The 26,167-nt window shown below is 36.0% G+C and overlaps 1 protein-coding gene across 1 annotated transcript in view; it reads left to right on the forward strand.

Moving 5' to 3' along the window:
• Positions 1–9,595: 9,595 nt before the first annotated feature.
• LOC120781430 (homogentisate 1,2-dioxygenase-like) overlaps positions 9,596–26,167 on the forward strand; it is a 38,290-nt gene continuing 21,718 nt past the window's right edge. The window contains exons 1-2 of the mRNA XM_040113651.1: positions 9,596–9,873; positions 14,369–14,550. Coding sequence (XP_039969585.1) covers positions 9,714–9,873; positions 14,369–14,550 — 342 coding nt within the window. The 5' untranslated portion in view covers positions 9,596–9,713. The remainder of the gene's footprint in view (positions 9,874–14,368; positions 14,551–26,167) is intronic.

Raw genomic sequence — 26,167 nt, forward strand, 5'->3', positions numbered from 1 at the left:
TTGTAATTGCAAATTAAGTTCATTCAAACGGTTACACAAATCATAAAGAAAAGCCAAATTAAAAATAAATTGGCTATCTTCTAATGCCTGTATTAATTCATTTGCCCCAGCTAAACTCTCCAATTTTAAAAACTTTAGCACTTCATTCCTTAAGGCAAATAATCTCTTCAGGCAATCACCCCGGCTTAACCACCGTACATCGGTGAACATCTTTGGGTCACTGTATTCACTATTTGAAGTTTTTATGAACTCCTTAAATTTCCGGTGCGTAAGTGAATGATGACCTCCTCTTATTTTGTTAATTATTTTCTCTGCAGTTTTCATATATGGAAGCGCGCTCAGGAATTTGGAGGCAAGAGACAGCTGGTGTACTATGCAATGAAAAGAATAAACCTTAATATTATGCTTTTCCAACTGCCCAACGAAGCCTTCCAGTTTACCAATCATTACGTTGGCCCCATCCGTACAAACCCCAGCAAATTTCCTTAAGTCCACTTCAGAAAGTAATTTTTGGTGAATGGTTTCGAAAATTAACTTACCTGTTACATTTCCGTGGAAGCTTTCTAACGAGAGCATTGATTCAAAAACTTCAAAGTTTGAATCTACGCATCGAACACAAATGACCATTTCACATATGTCATTTATATCAGTGCTTTCATCCAAGCATATGGAGAACAAGTAAGGAAGGGCTAAATTCGGGTGTCACCGAATATTTTATACTCTCGCATGGTAAAGTGATAATCGAGATTTCATTATCCGTCATTTAAATATTTTTCAAATACCGTATTTTTGTAAAGTTTTATTCCGCTATCATCATTGGTTCCTAATGTTTATACTCGTATTATACAGAGAAGGCATCAGATGGAATTCAAAATAGCTTTATATTGGAAGAAGGCGTGGTTGTGAACCGATTTCACCCATATTTCGTACATGTCATCAGGGTGTTAAGAAAACGTTATATACCGAATTTCATTGAAATCGGTCTAGTAGTTCCTGAGATATGGTTCTTGGTCCATAAGTGGGCGGCGCCACGCCCATTTTCAATTTTTAAAAAAAGCCTGGGTGCAGCCTTCTTCTACCACTTCTTCCGTAAAATTTAGTGTTCCTGACGTTTTTTGTTAGTCGGTTAACGCACTTTTAGTGATTTTGAACATAACCTTTGTATGGGAGGTGGGCGTGGTTATAATCCGATTTCTTCCATTTTTGAACTGTATATGGAAATGCCTGAAAAAAACGGCTCTGTAGAGTTTGGTTGACATAGCTATAGTAGTTTCCGAGATATGTACAAAAAACTTAGTAGGGGGCGGGGCCACGCCCACTTTTCCAAAAAAATTACTTCCAAATATGTCCCTCCCTAATGCAATCCTTTGTGCCAAATTTCACTTTAATATCTTTATTTATGGCTTAGTTATGACACTTTATAGGTTTTCGGTTTCCGCCATTTTGTGGGCGTGGCAGTGGGTCGATTTGGCCCATCTTCGAACTTAACCTTCTTATGGAGCCAAGGAATACGTGTACCAAGTTTCATCATGATACGGACGGACGGACAGACGGACGGACGGACAGACAGACATCCGGATTTCGACTCTACTCGTCGCCCTGATCACTTTGGTATATATAACCCTATATCTGACTCTTTTAGTTTTAGGACTTACAAACAACCGTTATGTGAACAAAACTATAATACTCTCGTTAGCAACATTGTTGCGAGAGTATAAAAATTGGCAGTCATCAATTCTTTTTTTAATAGCTTTTTCAACAAACGTCCCTTTTCCGTCCACATTTCGTGTTATAGTTCTACGTGATAGAAGAACTTTTTCAAAAAAAGCTGCTAATGGGCTGCTGAGTATTTGTAAAACTTTTACAACCACTTCTTTCATAAAAGTACCGTCTGAAAAAGGACTTCCATGCATAGCAATGCTTGAACTAATTATGCTCGAGATATCTTTTTTTAGTGTGGTTTCCGTACCTGAATAATTTTTTTGACCATCGTTTTCAACTTGGAAAACCCAATCCTTATACTTCTGCAAAAGGGTATTTTTTTCAAAAAACATATTATCTCTCTCAATACCCTCATATTTCTCAAAGTATTTATGGAAGGCATTATAGTGCCTCCTAAAATTATATGCCCGGGTCCCCTTTACACACATATTACACAATAGACATTGCATATTACCAAAGGCATCGGAAATCATAAAGCAATATTTGTCATTCATTTTGAACAAACACATATACATAGGTACGCGCATAAATAATATCATAAAACAATCAAGCGGCGCACGATATTGCTTCGCTATTGTTTGTTAATCAACTGACTACAAATGTTCTTTGTCCCATGGTAGCCACTTTACGCTCGCGGTTACCAATGCATCCATACATTTCATTTGCCCATCTCTGCTCTAAAAGTACTGTACAAAGGATAAAGAGTGATAGTAAGCTAAAGACATATAGAGTTCAGTGCCAGATCGTTCCGATGAAAAGCAATTGGTTGCTCAAAAACGAGCTCGAAATTTGTATGAAGGATACCTAACAAAATTTGCTGTTGCGTGATGGACGACGAAACCTACGTTAAGGCAGATTTCAAACAGTTACCGGGGCATGAATATTATACCTGTATGAAGAAGGGGCAAGTACAGAGAAAATTTAAGGAAAAGAAAATTACCAAATTTCCCAAGCAGTATATGGTTTGGCAAGCGATATGTACTTGCGGTTTGAGAAGCAATTTTTTGGTAACACAGGGCACAATCAATTCAAAAATTTATATTAGCGAGTGCCTTCAAAAACGTCTTTTGCCATTTATTCGCGAACATGAGGGTACTGTAATGTTCTGGCCTGATTTAGCAACCTCTCACTATTCTACCGCTACCATGGAGTGGTATGAAAGCAATAATGTCAATATTGTTCCAAGAAAAGCGAATCCACCTAATTGCATAGAGCTTCGACCTATTGAGAGATATTGGGCTCTAATGAAATCGAATCTCCGGAATAGTAAAGGTACTGCAAAAAATTTACAAGATTTTAGAAATAAGTGGCGAAGGTCGTATGGTACTATCGATGGAAACACTGTACAAAACATAATGAAGGAAAAAGTAAGAAATTTTTACAGAAAATAAAAATTTGTTAAATGTTATTTATAATTTGTAATCTATATAGTACTCATTATTAAGAAATAAAACAAGACTTAGAAAAAATTCTTTGGTTTTCTTGCTATTAATGAAAAACGAAGGGCCAATTTTTTTCGGGATAGTCCTTACATACTTATTGTCTTAATATTTGGTTGAAATTGTTACTAAATAAGAAATGGCTTTACGACATGTTGTCATGGCGGAAAAGTTAAACTTCAAGAATTACGTGTACCTGAGTTTTTGAAAGCTGTGTTAGAAAATGATTTGAGCTCTTGGCGGGGACACTATTTGGAGAATATTCTGCAGCTAAATAGTTCGTTTGCTTTTGCATCATTCGAAGCGAAAATTGCGGAGCCTACAGGATACAGAATACATGGATCAATATATCATAGGGTAGGTCCATTGCATGCAGATCATCCTTCAGAATCCTCCTACGCCCAGCTGTTTATTCTTGACACGGATCAAGCAACTGATATAAGGGCACAACATAATTCAAACTGCGATAGGTATTTGCTGAGAGAAGTCCACGAAATGCTTTCAAATATTAACCCCTTGGCAAATGAGGAGAAGCATATGGCGCAGGTTGAACGCGAAGAGGAACAGAGGGCCAGAGAAGAAAATCGCAATGCTCGCCGAATTAGCATGCTACTTTTGCTTAGATCGATTATTACGTGATATTCACCAAAATGAAATACCTTTTGGTGGAATGGTTATTTTATTAGGTGGTGATTTCAGGCAAGTTCTTCCTGTGATGCCCAATAGCTCACGCGCCGCTATAGTTGGTAATTGTTTGAAACGGTGCTCACTTTGGAAATTTTTTAGGTGTCTCAAACTCTCAACGAATATGCGTTCTAAAGAATCCTTATACAACAGTTTTCTTGGTGTTGTTGGAGAAGGTCGAGAGCTCTCTCCAGAGTCGAAAATCAATATACCAGAAGAGATAATTTTTCTAGATGAAAATTTAGTGGATTGGGTATTTCAGCCTCAGTCTGGTGTTATTAGTCAAAACCATTTGAACGATCGGGCAATTTTGTGTCCAAAAAATGATCACTGTATGACAATAAATAGCGAAATAGTAACTATGTTGCCCGGTGAAGAAAGGGTATTTTATAGCGTGGATACTGTCGTTTCTGAAGATCCTCAAGAGCATGTCGGATTCCCTACAGAATTTCTAAACTCCCTTAATTTCAGTGGAGTAGCGCCTCATGAGTTAAGGCTTAAGGTTGGAACAGTTGTGATGTTAATCCGCAATCTTAATACATATGAAGGGTTGGTCAATGGGACTCGCTTGATAGTAAAGCACTACACTGTAATTGTTTGGAGGTCGAAATTTTAACCGGTGAATCACAAGGGAATCAAATTTTATAGCCCCGTATAAATTTAAAGCCCAGCGAATCAACACTTCCTTTTATTTTAAAGCGTCGCCAATTTCCAATAATTGTAGCATTCGCAATAACAATAAACAAATCTCAAGGGCAGACTCTAGCAAGAGTTGGTGTTTTCCTCAAGGAGGATTGTTTTACGCATGGCCAGCTGTATGTCGCATTGAGTCGAGTACGATCTTCTCAAGATATCAAAGTTAAGACTTACGACCAAAATAAAACCACTACGAATGTAGTTTTCCATGAAGTACTTGAATAAATTGAGTTTTTATAAAAATTTTTTTTTTTACTTTTTTCATTTTAAATAACGGAGTCCCCCGATTATCGGGGGTTATTACTAGTAGCTGTTAAATTATGATTACGATTAGTAATCGGTTAGATTATTTTCTAAAAAGAATCGTAATGATTATTTAATTGTGCGTTTGAAATATTGGGATTACGTAATGATTACGATTATAAAGAATCAAAAAATAATAAGGATTATTATAAATTAATGAAAATAATCAAAAATAATCAAAATAAATAATTGATTCTTTTCAGCGATTCTTTTTGATTATTTTTGATTACTTTCAATCCAAAATACCAAACAACTTTTCTCTTTAAATTTTAAGAAATTCTTTTATTAAAATTTTTTAAATTGTTTTTTGTATACTCTGAGCCTCAGATTCTGAGATATATGCATTTAAATGTATATATGTATATATATTATATTATTATAAATATTATATTATAAATGATGATTTTTTGCTATTACTAATAGCAATTCAGCCATTCAATTTAATCAGCCCCATCGCGAAATTTCCCAGTTCTGATCATCAGAATAAGCTTCAATGAGCGTAGCTGATATTTACACCTGTATGAAAAACAACAATGCTGAAGGGAGTAGTGTTAGAATTCAAGAACGGTTGTTAACTTGTTGGTACGCTTACGTTAACAAGTCAAACAAGAGCTTATAAAGTGCAATCATATAACCTATACTTCATACTTCACGTGTCAGTCAGTTGTTATTAAATTGTGTTTTGTGTGCAAAAACGCTCCATTTGAAGATAACATGTCACAAACTGATCAATTGGTTTTGGAGAAAGCGACTTCTCAAATGATGATGAAATTTTGGACAAGAATTACGTGCCAAGTCCCCGCACGAGGAGAAGGGTCTTCAAAAAAAATTCTGGAAGCTCTATAAAAAACCAGTCTTTTGAGGTGTCTGGAAAAACTATTTTCAACGCGAGATTTTATACGGATATTGTAAAAGTTAGTTTTTATGTGCATGTGGTTCAAATTAGTTAGGGTTGTTTTAGTATGGTTTGTTTTAAAATTTAAATTGTTGTGTCTGGTGTTGTTGTAAGTGTTTAATGAATTGAACTTTGAAAATTATATTCATATACATATGAATTCACAGATTTCTGATCAGAATAAGATGTCGACAACTGCAAAATGTGTCGGATGTGATCGGAAAATAAGAGCTACTGGTGACGTGACCTCCAATTTTGTGAAGCATTTACGGGTCAAACATAGCGAATTGTATGCGGAATACAAAAGTTTGAAGTAGGGCAGCCCTTTTGACAATTGTGCGCAAGCTGCCTTCGATAGAAAGCTTTTGCATGCTATTGTTGATGGAGCACTGCCTGTCTCAATTTTAGAAAGAAGGTCTTTCATAGACCTCTTGCAGACCAGTGGCATGAAGATAATGAGCAGGCAAGCAGCTGTAAAAAAATTGAAGGAGCATTATGGTGAAGTGGTACACAAAATCAAGTCGGAAATGGCCTCCGTAAAACACTTCTGTACAACCGGGGATATTTGGTCTGGGAACCACCGGAGCTTTTTGGGGTATACTTGCCATTGGCTCACAGAGAACCTGGAACGCAAGTCGGCTGCTCTTGCTTGCAGGAGAATATTCGGCGTGCACTCAGCTGAAAAAATTGCGCAAATCATTGCCGAAATTAATGCCGGCTTTGGTCTGAGCCCGTAGAATGTTATTATGACGGTGACAGACAATGGATCCAATTTTGTTAAGGCTTTCAAGGAGTACGGGTGTACGGAAACTGAAACTTCTCATGAAGATGAAAGCGAAAACGATTTGCCAGTTTTCCAAAACGAGCTGCTGCTGCCAAAGCATCTTCGATGATGCAGCCACACGCTGAATTTACCTGCTTCCGCCGATTACGTGAAGATTTTGAGAAGTGAGCAGGCTTTGTATATCTAACATTCGATGGTAACTGAAAATTGTTAACGATTTTGTTGAACTATAATGTACTAAAGAGAATATCTTCCAGACATTCGAAAAATGCAACACCTTGTGGAGGAAGTGCAAATGGCCGAAGTCGTCGGAAATTATTGTGGAATGCTTGGGATCGACATTGCTTGGGCCCGTTGTAACTCGGTGGAATTCACTCTTCGACGCAGTAACGAAGTTACTTAGGGCCAAGGACAAGTTGAATCCTTTGTGCGAAAGACTCAGCTTGTCACAGTTTTCTCCGAGCGGTTTGCAGTATCTGGAGATGTACCAGTTGTTGATGGGGCCTATTACTCGTGCCTTGGACTACCTTCAAGGAGAAAATAACGTGAATTACGGTAAAATGTATTAGTATTTTTTTATCGGTTTCACATTAAGTAAGTGTATATTCTATGCAGGCTGCTTAATTCCGACTCTGATGACCCTCAGCAATAGATTAAATAAGCTGCAAAACAAGCCAGAAATGCAGCAAGTTTCCTCTGTGGTTGCTAAGTTGGAGCAGCGTTTGAGAGATCGGTTTGACGCATTTTTTACTTTAAAACCGGAGGCCAATATAGCACTAGCGGCAACTGTACTAACTCCAGATATTAAAATGAGCTGGGTCAAGGTGTTGTAAAGGATAAAACTGGAGGTGACAGCAGCGGACATAAGTACCTGGGTTTTAAACACAATTTGCGATTTCTATGCAAAAGATAATCGTGCTTTCAATGCACAAATATTGAAAAGTAATGAATTATTTGCAAATAATAGGCATTTTGATTTTGACCTCAACGGTAGGATTGCTTGAATATTCTTAGATTATTTTTATTAAATTCATTTATCTTTATACAGACACAGATAACGAAGAAGGAACAAATGCTACTCCTGAGCCAAGTGCTAGTGATCGTCCGGCTTTTTTGACCCATCACTTTTTCTGTTACTTAAATGACAATTCAAGAACAGACGACACTTGAGTAAAACATTGCTGTCTAAAAGAAGCTTTTGTTGCCTTTAGTACTCCCCTGACATCCTCAGCACCAGTAGAGAGGCTATTTTCCTTTGCGGGGATAGTGAACAGTCCAAGGCGCCAGTCAATGTCGGACTTATCATTTGAGAAATTGGTGTTATTGAAAGCAAATTCTAAATGGAGTTAATGTATATTTTTCTTGTTATTTTGTTGTAAATGAATTTTGTTATTTTTTTGGTGTTACATTTAGTTATTATGTCTTGATTCAAGACTCTTGAATATCTTTATTTGTTGTACAAAATTGAATAAAAAAATTTATTAAAAATTAAAAAAAGCAAAAAGACCAAAGTTGTGTGGGGTTTTGGATTGAAAAGAATGAAAAATAATCAAAAAGAATCGCTGAAAAGAATCAATTATTTATTTTGATTATTTTTGATTCTTTTCATTAATCCAGAGTAATCCTGATTATTTTTTGATTACTTGTAATCTTAATCATTACGTAATCTACTTGGGACCAAGATAATCGTAATGTAATCAATTATTTCTCAAATACAAAGTAATCAGATTACTAATAATTACGATTAGTAATCAAAACTTAACAGGTATGAACTGAAGTTAGTAAGATTTTTAGACCTTAATCGAAACCTTAATGTCTTCATACAACAATTCCAGATCCGATTTGCGGGGATATAAAATGTTCCGTTAAACCCGAACTTAGCAGCTCTAGAATGGAAATCATGTTTTGTATTGAGAAAGTTGTAAAAGTTATTAGAAAACACGTGTATAAATTTAACAGCTCTAATTTTTTCTATTGCGACCTTATTAGTTTTTATTTACTGTCACAGACACTAACGTTCACATGTTCGTTATATGGGGGCTTAAAAATTCAGATTTCGATTTTTAAATGGGAACGATAACGTATGTACTAATTGTAAGAAGATATGTACGTTTCATTACCCCGATTAACTACTGCATTCGGGTACAACCGAACATTTTATATTTTTGCAACCGTGAACTAGAGTATCGGAATACAAGCAATTACATATAAAGTTGAACTTCCCTAACCCGATTCGCCATGATCCAAAAAAAATTTCGAGTAGGAGAGACTTCGAGAGAGGAAAAGATATGTGATTTTACCTAAAAGTAGGCGGTACAACGCCCACTGTCCAATTCTCATTCCGGCTCCTTTAGAGCCCTCTAATACCATTTCGGGGGTTAAATTTAATATCTCTACCGTTTTAGTTATTGATTTATCGCGCTTTAAGTAGTTTTTAACAGTACCGTTATAAGGAAAGGGAGGGAGTGTAGGTAATATTTCTTATGAGAATTGTCCTAAGCGAATTTGGCTGTTGTAGCTGGAGTGGTCTAGAAGATATGTACATTAAACCTATTAGAGGCCCACAGGTGGCTCTTGCTACTGCAATCCTCTGTGCCAAATTACAGTTTTATATCTTGTTTTAGTGCTTGGTTATGGCACTTTAGGTTTCTTTCAATGGCGTTTTGTGGGCGTGGCAGTAATCCGACAATGCCCATTTACGAACTCGTAACGGGCAGACGGACAGACAGACAGTCTCCCGTATTTGAACTTTTCTCGTCATCCTGATCATAACCGTATATCTACTTATCTCGATAATTTTTGGTGATAGGTGCAACTGTGAACAGATATTTTATACTTTGTATCATAATATAAAAATTACGAATTCGCTTTGCTGTGGAAATTACTTAATGCTAGCGTGTTTTAAATGGGTAAAATAAAAGTTATAACGCCGTCGTAGAAAAGTTTGAACAGTTTAAATACGATTTCTGACATGTTTTTAGAAGTAGAGAGGTATTAATAAATTTTAGTACTAAACAAATGCATGCCAATTCTTTTAACTCATGTATTCAACTACAATTTTCGTTTAGATTTCCAGATTATCTGCAAATACCGAGGAAAGCTTTTTTCTGCCAAACAATCTCATTCACCATTTGATGTTGTAGCTTGGCATGGAAATTATGTCCCTTTCAAATATGATTTGTCAAAATTTATGGTCATAAATTCTGCCAGCTTCGACCATTGCGACCCTAGCATCTTTACGGTTCTCACTTGCCCAAGCTTTCGTCCAGGCACTGCTATTGCGGACTTTGTAATATTTCCACCAAGATGGGCTGTACAAGAGCATACTTTCCGGCCGCCATATTATCACAGTAAGTTAGTGACAGTATGTAAAAGTAATTAAATGAAAATGGAGATATTCAGGGTTGTGGTGGAATCCAAGACAGATTTGCTTAGTTGTGAGAATTGCAAACCAATTCTTGCTTTCAATGGTCTGATTGGGATTGCATTCTCTTTGAACATACGCAAAATCGATATTCGAATCAGCTTTTTACTAATGTGACAAAACTAGAAAATGAATAAATTTTGAAGTATGTAATTCTGTTAAAGTTTATGGGTTTTACCAAAAATCATAATTTTGGAACCGTTTTTTTCGAATTAATCAAGAAGATATGCATTCTGATTCAAAGGAAGTTTGGTGTTTCTCAAGGTAGTGTGTTAGGAAACATCATTTACCTAACCTTTACGTGCGTTCTGCCACACGATGACAATAGTATTACAGCAAAACTGCAATTTGTCTGTCAGCAAACACAGACTGCATCAATTGCAAGATTTAAACAAAATATTGGAATAGACAGCTAAATGGCTATAAAATGAAATGAAACTAAATCAGTACATATTGATTTCACTTACAACAATATTACAAGTAGATACATACATATATGCCACAGTTTATAAGTGGTGGCAGAAACTTTGCACTATCTACATATAACGAAATTCTTGTTTGTTGTGAAAAAGGTAACGTTCAAGGTGTACGGACGTGTTTTTTAATTCGCTCCGTTTAATCAGATTGTACAAAAAGTAACCAATCAATAATAATAAAATCAAAACAAATAATCAAATAAAAATCAGTGGTCACAAATTACTTTGTGTTATTTTTTTTTTTTACGTTATAATAGTTTAGGGGTGAATACTGTTATAATTGCTGGTTGAAAACAAATAGTGCACGAAATAAATAGATATAAACATCCATTCCTTAAAAGCCTACTTCAGCAACAACGCCTTGCAAAAAAAATTTAACGGCGATCAGCTGAAATGGAAATTAAGGAGGCGTAGTCAGCAGAAGCTGTAGTATACAACAATCGGGCAGCAACAAATGCGCCGACAGCAAGAACTTTGCAGGTACCAAGCACCCGAACAGCCAAGGAAAACAAAAAGCAAAGTGAGGTGTACCAAGAAAAAAAAAGGCCATCTGTTCAGAATGGTATTGATCGAATTAAATCAGTCGTCAATACCAAAAAATTTCAACCAGGCACGCTAAATGGTAAAAAGCCAGAAATTCTTAATGGAAACAGATTTTCTTTGCTGAGCACGGATCCTAACGATGATGCAAAGGGTACTACCAGAGTCGTGAATGCCAACCCCCTCCAATCTATTTGCGTGAGCGTAGCTCCAATGCGCTTGTTTCCAAAATAAACACTTTAATAGGCACAAACAATTTTCACATTGTGCACTTGGAAAAAGGTAACATAGATGAAACAAAAATTCAAACATACACCGAAAAAAGTTTCATGGATGTTGTCAAACATTAACAAGAATTACTACTCTTACCATCTGAAGAGCTCAAAAGGCCTAGTTGTTATCATAAGAGGTAGGCTCTAACGATGTTAGGGCAACACTGAAAGAAGGTGGTTTTAGTATTAAATCAGTAGTAAATATTTTTAACATTCCATCGCAGAATCACATGGGGAACCACATAAGGGCATGGTCCAGTACAATGTACAAACTGCCAAGAATATGGACACACGAAAGCATATTGCACCCTACGCAGCAAATCAAAATGTACTCTTAAATAGAGATTTAAATAAAAATGTAGTAATTGTGGGGGAAATCATACTGCAAACTTTAGATGTTGCCTTGTATATAATATAAAGACTTAAAAACGAAATTGTCTGTCGGAATTTAAATGGAAAATCAAAAACGTTTTATCTTACGAATTACATAAATCTTTGGAGTCACATTTAAGAAACAGGAAATTTACAGTTAAAGTAACAGACAAATCAGAAGAACGAGCAATAAGGTCTGGTGTACTTCAAGGTAGCGTGCTAGGCACAACTTCGTACATAAATATACATCAGACATTCTAACAGCTACTAACGTATTGATATCCTCTTTCGCGGATAACACAGCCGTAACAAATGTTCCATCAGAGCATCAAGAGTATTAGAGCAGTACTTAACATTTCAACAACTGGCGTATAAATATTAATGAGCAAAAATGCACGCATGTTACATTCTCGCTAAGACTAGAAACGTGTCGGACAGTTAAAATAAACAATTTCCTAGTACTCCAAGCGAATGAAGTAACTTATCTTGGGATTCACCTGGATCGAAGGCTCACGTGACAAAACCATATAGCTAGTAAAATAACTTGCATGAAGTTAAGAGCAGCAAATTTTAACTGGCTTTTAAACAAAAATTCTAACTTAGCCTAGACAACAAAGTCCTGTATCATAAAACCGATTTGGATGTATGGCATTCAACCGTGAGGTACGACCTGTGAAACCAACATTGATATAATTCAAAGGTTCCAATCTAAAATGCTTAGAACAATTACGGGTGCACCACGGTACATGCGTAATGAAAACATTTACATATAAAGATCTTGATATTCCTATGGTAAAGAAGGAGATAAAGAACAGCAGAATGAGATATATTTCTAAACTTGGCGGAAAATAAGTAAAAAAGGGGAAAGTTCGGGTGCAACCGAATATTTTATACTATTACAACTTGCAGAAATCAAAGCCAGGGACTTCCCATATAGCACAATTTTAAATTCCACTTGATTCGTTCCAGTACACAAATCAAGAAGCAATTAATATAACGGATAAAACTTTGCACGAATAATGTCTTTAGTGTGTGCCACTTTATGACCAAAAATTATTGAAATCCAATCAAAACTGTTCAAGGCCCCCTTACCGAATATTTAGACTCGGGTACCTATATCTGACTTTTGATTGAAAATGAATGAAATTTAGGGATAATCCTTCTCTTATAATGGAATACCTGAATGTCAAAAATGGGTTGAATCTGACCAATACTTACCTTAGCCCCCATATACTCAATATAAAGATTTTCCTTCCTGGTGACTTGTAGCGCATATATCGGCCAATGAAAATAAAAGAGCGTGTTTTACTCATAACAGTGTGTCTTTGTGCCTAAATTGGTAAATTTGAGCGAAAACTTGGCCTAACCCCAATATAACTAATATCAGGATTTTCGAACATCCGGCTGACTTTACTCTATATGATTGGTTTTTAGTAAGAGATATGTTAATAGTATTTGGTATTAGGAAAAATAGATAAAATCTGGTAAATTCAACTTACATATACTACATAAAATGGTGTTCGTTTTTCTAACAAATCTTATAATCAAATGTGTCTGTCAGTATAGAGGTTATGCATATACATACTTATAATATAAGTATGTATGTATATATAAAATTTCTTGGATTTCGATCTTCAGGTAGAGGTTTACACCATAAAAAATTTTCTTGGCTTTGATTTTTGCAAGTTGCAAGAGTATAAGATGTTCGGTTGCACCCGAACTTAGCTCTTCCATACTTGTTTGAATTTTATTTTACCATAGCTTTACAAAATCAAAGAGCGCCAGCATGTTAAAAGTTTTCCAGGAATAGTAATTTTTAGGATCATTTTAAAAATAATAAACTCCACATTGTTATTTGTTTGAGAGCAACTCCCCCACATTATCAAGATTCTACTTTAATACCAAGATGGGTAAAGAAGGTATCTTCGGCACAACAGTTGGGAAATTTAGCCACAACGGAACATTTTTAAATGGGTTGAGGCTGATCGATTTTGCCGAGGTCTAAAATATGGTCGTCTGAGTACTACTGCCTCCGGATTGAAAAGCTCAAACAGCTGGTACAGCGAGAATTGTTTCGGTGCAGTGGAGCGTAAACTCAATGCTACCTCGCAAAGTTGCCAGCGACCATAACATCTAGAGTTGAAGACGGGAGCGATACACTTATGAAGGTAATAAAAGAAAAGCAACCTAATTGCGTGTGTATCAAGTGTTCCTTATCATTGTGGCTTTAGACCTGGAAACTCTACAATTGACTGGATATTCACTATGTCTCTTGAAAAATACCTGTGAAGAAAGTTTTATCCAATCGACAGCATGGTAAGGATCTGCCTCTATGACACTATATCTGATTTTCACATTTACATCAAACTAACACGGCAACAACCACTTCTACTTCCCATATAACAAAACATTTAATACTATCAGATTATTTCAAATTACAATATCTAATTAAAAACAAAAAATCTCGCAACTTTTGCGCAAATGTCTTCAAGGTGTAGCATTTCTCACATTAACTAAAGGTAACTTTCCAAGACCCCCAGGTACTTAATAAAGGAGGCAAGTGAGTCATTGACCTACATTATAAGTAAATACCAAATATAATTTTAATTAATTCAAAATTTCATTTAATGATATTAATATATTTTTTTACCATTGAATTGCGATATTACAATTTAAAATTTCTTCACTTTATAAGAATTGAAGTTAAAGCGTATTCAGTTATTATAGTTTTTTGAATATACAATTTTATTTATACTTGTAGGAAACTGTATGTCAGAGTTTATGGGATTAATCTTTGGTAAATATGAAGCAAAAAATAACGGGTTTTTACCTGGAGGCGCTACTCTTCATTCTATTATGACACCACACGGTCCAGATTATCAATGCTTCGAGAATGCATCTCGTGCAGAGTTAATACCTGAAAGGGTCGCTGACAATACACAGGTAATATGATAGTAAATGACAACATGTTTAAGTTATTTTTCGCTCCTGATGAAACACTGATAAGGGCGGCCAATAAACTTCGAATTTTGTATAAAATTGTGATTGCAGGAAGCATATATAAAAAGTAGCGCCTGTAATTTTTCCAAAATATAATTCGACTTGTTACTAGTTTTATTCACCTAAAGGGTCTTTGTTTCAAGCGCTGAACACATAGAGAGCGACAGACTGCAAACTACATCTGTCAAATATTAAAATACACACGTTCTTATGGGCAGTGTTATTTTCACAGCTGCACGACTACACGACTGCAGGCCGACAGTTGTCGTTCTCGCTAACTTCAATATCCTCCTGTTTTTGCCAACGACAGTAGCCAAATCAGAACATAAAACAAAGAGAAGGTGCAAATTGAATTCTTTATGATGTTCGATTGGACGGCTAACAGAACTTATAAGATTGAAGTACGGAATTCACCATTCTCGCTGCTATTTAGCAGATATGAGCACTTTCAATGGCAGAAATATATGTAAAACGACTGAAAGTGTAAACACAATGACTGCGACAGACTGCAGCAGCACGACAGTGAACTGAAAACGTCGTTGTTCATCTTACTGCATGTACATTTTGAGAAGCAACAACAACACAATGGCCGGCATGTACACAAAACAACGCAGTTGTCCATTTTGTATGTACACAATTTCGCTGTGGCCATACTAATTCCTTTCACTTCATTGAAATTTAAATATTTTGTTCAAAGTGAAATTTTTTATGCAAAAAATAAGTAAATAGGTCAATATTTTTACTTTAAATTATCAATTGTTATTACAAATGATATAATAGAGCTATAATATAGCTATTTTATGCTTTTATTTGTAAAATAACTTCAAGTTTGTTAGAGCTGTGAATAATTTTACATTTTACATATTAGTGGCATCACCCTCTACCTCCTCTTTCTATCTTCCATTCTACTGTCAACTCTACTGTCGTCCTACTGTCGTCCTACTGTCGTTGGCAAATATAGGAGGATATTGAAGTTAGCGAGAACGACAACTGTCGGCCTGCAGTCGTGTAGTCGTGCAGCTGTCAAAATAACACTGCCCTTAAGAACGTGTGTATTTTAATATTTGACAGATGTAGTTTGCAGTCTGTCGCCCTCTATGAGTCTGTGTTCACCATATGAGAATAAAGCAATTCTCTTGCTTTGTAGAAAAATATACAAAATATACAGTCACACAGAGAATGTAAAAAAGCATTCTCTGAGTGACATATGAATGCTTATATTGAATTATATGAACCATTGTCACATATGCGTGACTACTTTGTGTTATAAGAACCATTGTTTTCCGAAAAATGGTAAAAATTTTATGTGATAAAATTAAATAAAATCTAATTTTAAATAAATTATTATTTCCAAATTATATTAATTTCGACTATTATAAAATGAACTTAAATGTGCTCATATAAACACTTCCACTCATTCCTTTCATTTCTTCAAAAAAATTAATGACCTTCATGAAATATGCATATTCGTATTATTTCGTTATCATTTCCATATTTGTACCAAATAGAATTTCTATGACACATGCATATGTACATATATTATTTCTTTGGCACATTTGTCTGTATGTTTACGAAAGCAAATGCGAGCCACATACATACATATGTACATACCTTCATAATAACGAGTATCGCACGCATCTTTCGCATCTTCGTTGTCACGGTCAACTGGCGTTTTGTCAAAGCGTCAAGTGCTGAACACATTAAGCGCGAAGACACACGTTCTTATGGACACAGTTATATAGTTCTTAGGGACACAGTTATTGAGGCAGCTTCACAACTACATAACTGTGTCCCTAAGAACGTGTGTATTCTAATATTTGACAAATGTCGCTTGTGTGATGATAGAAAATCCAAGCTGTGCCGAAAAAAATAAACAATTGTCACCGCTTCCCTTGCCGCTGTACAGCTCCGCCTACAAACCAGCGTAAATATGTATGAAGTTGTATGAGCGTGCATACATATCGACGCAGATTTTTGCGAGTCACGGAAAAATATTTAGACAAATATTGTAAATCGACAACGGCTATGTTGCCACTTTTGTCACTTCTTTCTGTGAAGAAGCATCAGAAAGTTGTTCAATTTATGATTTTTAGCTTTTGCCATCGTCGCGAAAAGACGCTTGTGGGCAAAGGCATGCTCGGGGAGATGTTACGGCGTCTGTTTTTATGAATGAAGCGAGGTCGCTTGTAGAATTTGCGCCTGCGTTTATGAATGAAATCGTTTTTGTTGTAAAATTGACTACATTTGAGCTTCGCCAATTTGGCTGCCATATTGACTTGTGACGCTTCTGCTATTTAGACAATTGTTGTTTTTGTAGAACAATGCTTAAATTTTTTGCTGGTGACATATTCACATGTGTACGCATATGTATGTTTTGTATGCTTATGCATTAGTTGTTCGGATGTGTATACAAATATATGTATGTATGTACATATAAATATATATGAATGATGAACATGCAAATTAATGCGCGCGCATGTAATATACATATATGCATATGTATTGATAAGTGATAAAATCATGATTTGAATTTCTGAACGCGCTCATGCGAATACAGACATACATTCATATGAGCAAATAATAAGATTAATATGATAGACGATGTATTTATATATTGTTGTGATAAATTCAAAAGAAATGTATTATAATACAAAAATATTTATTAGTACAGTATATTATGCAAAAATCAAAGAAAATTATTAAATATGCAAGTCCAAATTGACTATAAATATTACAATGCATGCATTCATACAAAATTATACTCATATCATAATTATGTTTACATGTCAATATTGAATTGCCGACGGCAAAACGCAAAAGCATACATATGTACATATTTGCATACATTGCGATTCCCAAGTTGAAAGAAAAATTGAAGCATGAAAATACAGTAGAGGCCCGCTAATCCGGACATGGCCTAATCCGGATTCCACTGTAATCCGGACAGGGTTAAAAAACTCAAAATTTCTATTATGTCCCTTGTAATCCGGACCGACATTCTCTATCCGTATTCTCTAATCCGGATCACATGTTTATTATTCACTACATTCGCTTTTATGCTTTATTGGTTTAAGTTTTTTTTGTTTTATTGGAACATGTGTATTATTTGTTATAATAAACAAACAGAAATTTATAAATATTTTTTCATAATACATAGTTCTGATAAGTCTTTGGTAATCCGGATTTCCTTATATTCCGGATAGGGGCCGGTTTTAATTGATCCGGATTAGCGGGCCTCTACTGTATCACAATGCTGTTGTTGGGAGCATCATAAGGAGCATGCACACATACATATATTTATGTCTCTTCATATTCTTGGGCATTTGAGACAAGAACATAAAAAAATTTGTTTATGTTCTCTGTGTGAGAGGTGTGTTTTGTACACATTTTTCGCTGTTCAAAATGAAATAAAATATAAACGAAAAGCAAAACGAAATTCTTCGTTGGGAGAAGTTCAGTTTATTTTATTTACACCATTAGTACATACATACATACATACGTAATGTTGATAAGTATTTAAAAATATAGTGAAAATCAATTGTAGATATACAGTACAAAACTAAGCAAAATTAGATAGCGTGTCTTTGCAATCTTCTTTCTTTTGCAAGAACTGATTCGTTTTCTTCCTTTTATACTCTCGCAACAATGTTGCTAAGGAGAGTATTATAGTTTTGTTCACATAACGGTTGTTTGTAAGTCCTAAAACTAAAAGAGTCAGATATAGGGTTATATATACCAAAGTGATCAGGGTGACGAGTAGAGTCGAAATCCGGATGTCTGTCTGTCCGTCCGTCCGTCCGTCTGTCCGTGCAAGCTGTAACTTGAGTAAAAATTGAGATATCATGTTGAAACTTGGTACACGTATTCCTTGGCTCCATAAGAAGGTTAAGTTCGAAGATGGGCAAAATCGGCCAACTGCCACGCCCACAAAATGGCGGAAATCTAAAACCTATAAAGTGTCATAACTAAGCCATAAATAAAGATATTAAAGTGAAATTTATCACAAAGGATCGCATTAGGGAGGGGCATATTTGGACGTAATTTTTTTGGAAAAGTGGGCGTGACCCCGCCAACTACTAAGTTTTTTGTACGTATCTCGGAAACTACTACAGCTATGTCAACCAAACTCTATAGAGTCGTTTCCTTCAGGCATTTCCATATACAGTTCAAAAATGGAAGAAATCGGATAATAACCACGCCCACCTCCCATACAAAGGTTATGTTAAAATCACTAAAAGTGCGTTAACGGACTAACAAAAAACGTCAGAAACACAAAATTTTACGGAAGAAATTGCAGAAGGAAGCTGCACCCAGGCTTTTTTTAAAAATTGAAAATGGGCGTGGCGCCGCCCACTTATGAACCAAAAACCATATATCAGGAACTACTCTACCGATTTCAATGAAATTCGGTATATAATATTTTCTTAACACCCTGATGACATGTACGAAATATAGGTGAAATCGGTTCACAACCACGCCTTCTTCCAATATAACGCTATTTTGAATTCCATCTGATGCCTTCTCTGTACATTATATACATACATTAGGAACCAATGATAATAGCGGAATAAAACTTTACAAAAATACGGTATTTGAAAAATATGTAAATGACGTATAATGAAATCTCGATTATCACTTTATCATGCGAGAGTATAAAATGTTCGGTGACACCCGAACTTAGCCCTTCCTTACTTGTTTCATTTTATTTCGATGCACACCAAGCGAGACAAAAAGACAAAATGTTGCATTGTGCTTCGCTTGGTTTGAGTTCGAACACAAGATGTTTTTGTGTTTTATTAGTCAAAGACGTTTTTGACTGATCCGGTGTGGGCTCAGCCTTACTTCAAGTCTAACAAATGTTTGATATCGAAAGTGCACCTTCTCTATGTTTTAAGTTCTCTGGCCAAATAATCGATGCCCAAATTTGTAGAAAAACACACAACAACAATATTTTCATTCATGAACGCAAGCGCACTTTCAACATGCAAACTTGCTTCATTCATAAAAACAAACACCATTACATCTCTCCGAGCGTATGGTTTTTGCAAATTTGTTTACATGCACAAATAATTACATACAAGTATGTATTTATGTACGAGAATATGCGCTACCGTTTGGTGTTTTAATATGTTGTCAAACATATAATGCCCAGCAAATAAATATATAAATATATAACTTATTAAACCCATATTAATTAAATATACATATATACATGCATGACTTTATTATATATTTCAAAAGAATTTAAGAAATTCATCATAAAATTGTTCACATACATATATAAATTATATGCAGAGTCGTTTGGACATTGCAAATATATGAATCTGTATGCGTACATTTCTAAACATTGAAATTAGCATAATTTTTCTAATTTACCACTCAAAATGCTCAATTCTGCTTTTTTTGCGCCCCTGATGTTAAATGCGGTGAAACACGCTAATAATTTTCTGTGGTGTGGTGAAAAACGCTCATCCATAACAGTACCCCTTCGAAAAATGAAACATCATAAAATTGGCAACTCCGTGGACCTTCTCTATGATATAAATACGTTCTCTGGCCGGCATGTACACAAAACAACACAGTTGTCCATTTTGTATGGACACAATTTCATTGTTGCCATACTAATACCTTTCACTTCAATGAAATTTTAATATTTTGTACAAAGTGAAATGTTTTATGCAAAAAATAAGTAAATAGTTAATATTTTTGTTTTAAATTATCAGTTGTTATCACAAATGATATAATAGAGCTATTTGTTGCTTTTATTTGTAAAATAACGTCAAGTTTGTTACATCACTCTTCTCTACTGTCAACTCTACTGTCCTCTCTACTGTCGTCGGCAAACTTAAAAATATTTTCAAGTTAGCGAGAGCGACAACTGAGAGCCTGCAGTCGTATAGTCGTGCAGCTGTCTAAATATATCTAAATAATGCCCATAAGAAAGTGTGTATTTTAATACTTGACAGATGTCGCTTGCTGTCGCGCTCTACTATATGTGTTCAGCACATTACTTGGTAACAGTAATCAGCTGTTTTATGCTTTGTTTTTAGTCAGTTGTGTTGTAAATAATTGATTGAAAGTAAGTATTTACTGCACTAATTTAATTTTTCTTATTTTTTTTATTAACAAGACCTTTTGTTTTAAGTGGAAAATATTAAGAAGAAGCGTGTGGTCACAAAAACACAAAAAAGTGGGCAGAAGAAGAAAACAACTCTTTAATGAATTTTCTTTTGGAAAACGTTGATATTGAGGTATGGATGTGAATAATTAAAGCACAGCCAGTGAAAAACGTAGAATCGTGGCTCGTGTCAGCTGCCACGACCTATCTTATGGGCGCGCAATGTAACTGCACAGTGAAAAACGCTACTCCCTTCTCTCTTTGACGTGGGATGACGTGAAAATTAACGACATTTGGATTTTTGCCGTGGAAACGTGTCAGCTGATTGTCCTCTAACAACGCAGGTTTGCTAATATCGATATACTATAGTAATTATCAACTTTTATAATTCAATCTGTTCAATATGTTTCAATATGTTTGAAATTTTCATAAAATAACTCAAAATCGGTTTTGATATTTTATATTGTAAAAAATTATAATTGAAAACAAAGATGTGCTCAAAACTATATATGCGTATTGGGCAATGGCAACATTGTTCAAATGTAAACAAATCAAAGATGGCTGATTTCTGCGTTTTTACCACGTTTTTCACTGTGCACACATTTTGCCAATGAGGAAGGAAAAGGAAGGAAGGGAGTAGCGTTTTTCACTGGCTGTGCTTTTATTGTCAATTTATTTGCCTATGGAATTATATTTTTCGCTCATCTGTAATTTAAGAAGCCAACCAGTGTAATTTATTACAATAAATGTTAAAAAAAAAACTACGTTAGAGGCAAATGCTTAAATGTTGAGGTGTATAGTTCGGAATCGGAAAGAAATCAACAGGCGCAGGACTTGATATTGGAGACGCATGTTTCATAGTAAAATTTAATAAGGTGAATTATTTTAGAAACCGCAAATGTGTCCACATTATGACAGACTCGTGGAGCTTTATTTTAATAAACAGAACTCAAATATCGTCGTTGAATCATCATCATTGAACGTGGATGTTGAATTTGAGCAATATATGCACTATATTGATACAATTAAAGATTTACCTTCAACAGCATTAACACTACTTCCTATACCAGTTCATTTTACCTCATCTGAGCCAGTACGACCTCCAGACATCGACTCGATGGAAGCCGAGTTAATATGTGAGCCAGCACTTTCACAGTCAAAAGTATCAACTCCTCGCTCTCAACGATCTCTTGGAAAAAAATTTAAAACTCGTACGTTAAAAGCAGTCTAAGCGAACTTTGCTAACATCCAATAAAAAAGAGATTCTTATTATGAAATGCACGAGAGCATAGAACAACAAAAAGTTGATAATGAAATAACCCGGTTAAAGCTAGAAAAACAAAAGTTGGCTCTGGCTCAAGAACAAAAAGAACGACTTGCTGTCTTATAGCTTAAATAAAAATATATTGGTTTGTCAAAAAAGTCTTGCGGAATTTTTATTGAATTTGTTTTTTTATTGAAATTGAAATGAATTTTTGATGACTCATGCCCAGCTCTTGACCGATGCTACGGCTGCTACTATGCCGGTCTCTTTCGACCAATTCAGCGATTTTATCGCAATTTTCGACGACAGGCCTTCCGGAGCGACCACCTCTACACCAGAACGAAAACGTTGAAACCATCTTTGTGTGGTGGAAATGGAAACTGTATCGGGTCCATAAACTGCACAAATTTTATTGGCGGTTTGAGATGCATTTTTGCCTTTATCGTAGTAGTACTGTAAAATATGCCGTATTTTCTCTTTATTTTGCTCCATGTTTGCGACGTTATAACTCACGAACGACTTAAAAGAAACGACAATCAATCAAACACGTGTTAGCGCGTGAAATGAGCTTTCCAAACGTTGTAGAGCATCTGCCTTTTCATTTCAAAAGTAGTTATATCTAACCCTTCAAATTCGTCTGCAGTTTCAGGTACAATCAAAGGGGTTTCCACAAATTACTCAATGTGTATGATTAATTAAAATATTATGAAGGATGCTCGACTCTAACATGGTACTTGCTGTGCAATAAACTGTATTATTTCTTTTTTGTTGGATCAAAATATTAAGCATTAGTTCTGTACGAAGTTATTATAATATTATTGAGTGGATATGCATAATCACCTGCAAGCCATCCTGTCCCGAAAAAAACTTAGTGTAGTCCAGTCATTTAAACTTAAATTATGTAAGAATCTCCTACACTAGGTTTTTTTCGGGACAGGAATGCCTATAAATGGGTATATCGAATTCCGAGGTGAACTTACTATAATGATTGGACTAGTGCGGTTTTTAAAAAATTAACAATTTTTTAATATTTTTGAATCGTGAGTTGAACCGCAGTAGCCAACAACGACATCGCGATTCTTCAGATGGTAGTCACTCACTACTTGTGCTTTAAGAGAATACATATACTTATATGACATCGGGAAAAGTAATTTGCATGATTTTTATCAGGAGCTTCCGCTAATTCAATTTTTCGTGCCATCAACGTACCCAATGCATAACGTTATTTTATTGAAAGTTGTTCGCACTATTTCAGAGGGTTCTGTAGAATATGGCCAGCATATATGAATGTAAGTTAAAAACGTAATTATTTAATTTCCAATTATTTATTTCTGATGCTAATAGCTTCACGTTGATTTGTGGCTCCCTTTACAAAAAGTAAAATATCGTCGTTGCTAAGCGATCTTGCTCTTCAGGTGATCTTGCTGTGAGCAGCTTTATGATTGCTGTTTGATTCGTGTCAGCAAACATTGAACTCAAAAAAGATTTTGTCAATCCTTGCCACTGGTGGGGGGAAATGAAAACTCTTTTCTTGAGTGAGAATATATTCATTCTAATTTTTATTTGGTATTTTCATTGCTTATATATGTACAATTTTTAAAACTATCTTAAATAACTAAATATATGTGTATGTGTGTATGTTTGTATGTATTGCAGCATATTGTTTATTGCTGCTTGACATAGGGTTGTTTTCAAGTGTATAATTTAATACATGTATGTGTGTGTGTTATCTCAACTGTAAATTTATGACTTGTGTCCCCATGCATTTTATTTTTATCTAATGATAAAGAATATTGACAAGCAATTAAATGAACGTTACAAGCCTTCCAGCATGAAGAGCCCAGCATGAAGGTGCGCAGCATTGGAAAGAGTTTATGTTTTGTTAGCTGACCAATTCATCTTCTTGTTAGCTGTTGTCTTAACTAAAGTTATATGTACCCCTCTTAACTCTCGAAGCGTCTTCGATACGACGAAATACGACATTTTGTACATTGGATCTTTTCTGAGCATACATATTGCAAATTTTGATAAAAGAATAAATTCCCGGCACTCACCTTTAATGCGATTGAATTCGATAACGATGGAAAAAAAAGTTAAAATTGGTTGGTTGCAGATACGCGCACGGATCGATAGAGAAAGAGGCTCGGCTCGCCAGTCCCTTTTGTTAATTGTGTTCGGTATCCTCGTGTGTGTGGTGTATGGTGTATATGATGCAAGTGTGTTGAGTATAATGGGTGGATGATGTATATGGTGTAGGTGAGTTGAGTATGATATGTGGATGCTGTATATGGTGTAGTTGTGTTATATTATGAGGGAGCCAGAAGCTCATTTAGCCATCCCGGCCCCCTAAGCGACTGTTTAGCCTAGAAGGCGCTGCAGCTGTTGCTTATATATGTAGAATTTGGAAGTCGGGATACGCGGCCGCGAGGGTTGGGTGGCCGGTACACTTCGCGTGACGAGCTGCGATGTAGCAGCGTGTGATGCGGCCGGTGACATATTTCGCGCAGCCCCCGTGACTCACACTCTGGAGTCGCATGAGTGTGCGACAGGCAGTTGAGGCAATGCCCGTGTACCTGGGCAACTTGCTGCCATTGCAAAGGACGCATACGCCTAAATATTCCACAATAGTGCAGACGATGTGGGCGTCGACAGATGGAGCCCCTTATCCGAAGGGTCTCCGCAGTCCTTGATGTGACCGGTGGTGATCGGGTGCCGCCACGCGGTTGCCGGTACAGGTGCCGGCGTTGTTGCCAGCGCAGCGGCCGATGGTGTTGCATCTACCGTTCGGGGCGCTGGTGTAGGCCCGTTCCGTGGCACATTGGTTGCCGCCCGAGCGGTTGGCGTATTTGCGACTGGCGTATCTACATCCATGGTAATATGTATAGAGAATATTGTTGATTATAAATTTCTACCAGATAAGCAGACATGGTGATTGTGCCACGATATGTGGCATGAACGTGTCGTCGTATTGCTCAACAATTTTTTGTTAATATTCTTGGTTATTTGATACGCCGTGTTAATTCGAATAGTTGTTATGGGCGTATTTCTCGTTTTATTGTTAAATTTAATGATTTTGTTATATCGTGGTTTGGTCTTTTCGGTTTTCGGATTCGCGATCGTCGGTGGTTGGTAGAAAGCACAGCTTCACGAGTGGTCTGGTTAGTTTTCCGTTTTGCGTACGGAGATCCACGACTCGTATGTGACCGTCGGAGCCATAATATAGCATCTCTATGCGGCCTAGTCGCCAGTCGGTAGGGGGTAGACAATCATCATGGATGAGGACACAGTCTCCAAGTTTAAGCGGTTGTTCAGGAGTCTTCCAACGGTATCTTTTGTGGGGATCCTTTATGTACTCGTCTTTCCATCGGCGGCTGATTTTGCCGAAAGCATGGTGCTTCTTGACAGTTTTCAAAATTTGTTGTTACAACTAAACCTGTTACTCTTTTTACGTTTGCGCTGTTTGAGGGTGAGCTGGAGTAATTTGTTATATGTAACATTGAGTGATGTCTTTTATGCAGTAAACGCATTAAATTTGCTTTCGCAATCTTTAAGCGTATGCGTATGTGACAAGCAGTTGGTACATAACTTTTTCGTTCTTACGAAATTGTTTCGATAGCTTATATTAATTTTTTTGAATTTTTCGCACGATTTGAGCTTGTGACCTCCTCTACAAAGTTCGCATGACGTTTGTTTATATTGTTCGGATGTGAACGATTGATTCTTAAAAAAGCTTCTATTTAAATTGTTGTGGCTACTTGCTTGGGGTCTATTGAAGCTTCTATTGAGGTCGTTTTGAACGTTTTTCGTTGTGACTAGGTTTTTATCTACCCTTTCTGCAATTCCATATTGGGTAGTAAGAAATTCTTTCATTTGCTGCCACGTTGGGCACTTTCTTCGCGATGAGAGCGATTGCTCCCATAAAAGTAACGATTTTTCTGGTAATGCAGCTGTGCATATACATCGTATATAAAAGTTGAATAGAAGAAGTATGTAAAAATTTCAAAAAAAGCGACCCGAATTTTGGTCTGAATCGTAAATTTAAGTTTTAGATTTTAAACCATACATATATGAATGTAATATATAAAACCGCCAGGGGCTTTTGGGGATAATATGAGTGTATGTGTACGTGCATGTGCTTGGGCCAGCACTTGTGCCTGCGCTTGTGCCTGCGCTTGTGC

The sequence above is a fragment of the Bactrocera tryoni genome, unplaced genomic scaffold (genome assembly GCF_016617805.1).
Source record: "Bactrocera tryoni isolate S06 unplaced genomic scaffold, CSIRO_BtryS06_freeze2 scaffold_7, whole genome shotgun sequence".
Classification (NCBI taxonomy): domain Eukaryota; kingdom Metazoa; phylum Arthropoda; class Insecta; order Diptera; family Tephritidae; genus Bactrocera; species Bactrocera tryoni.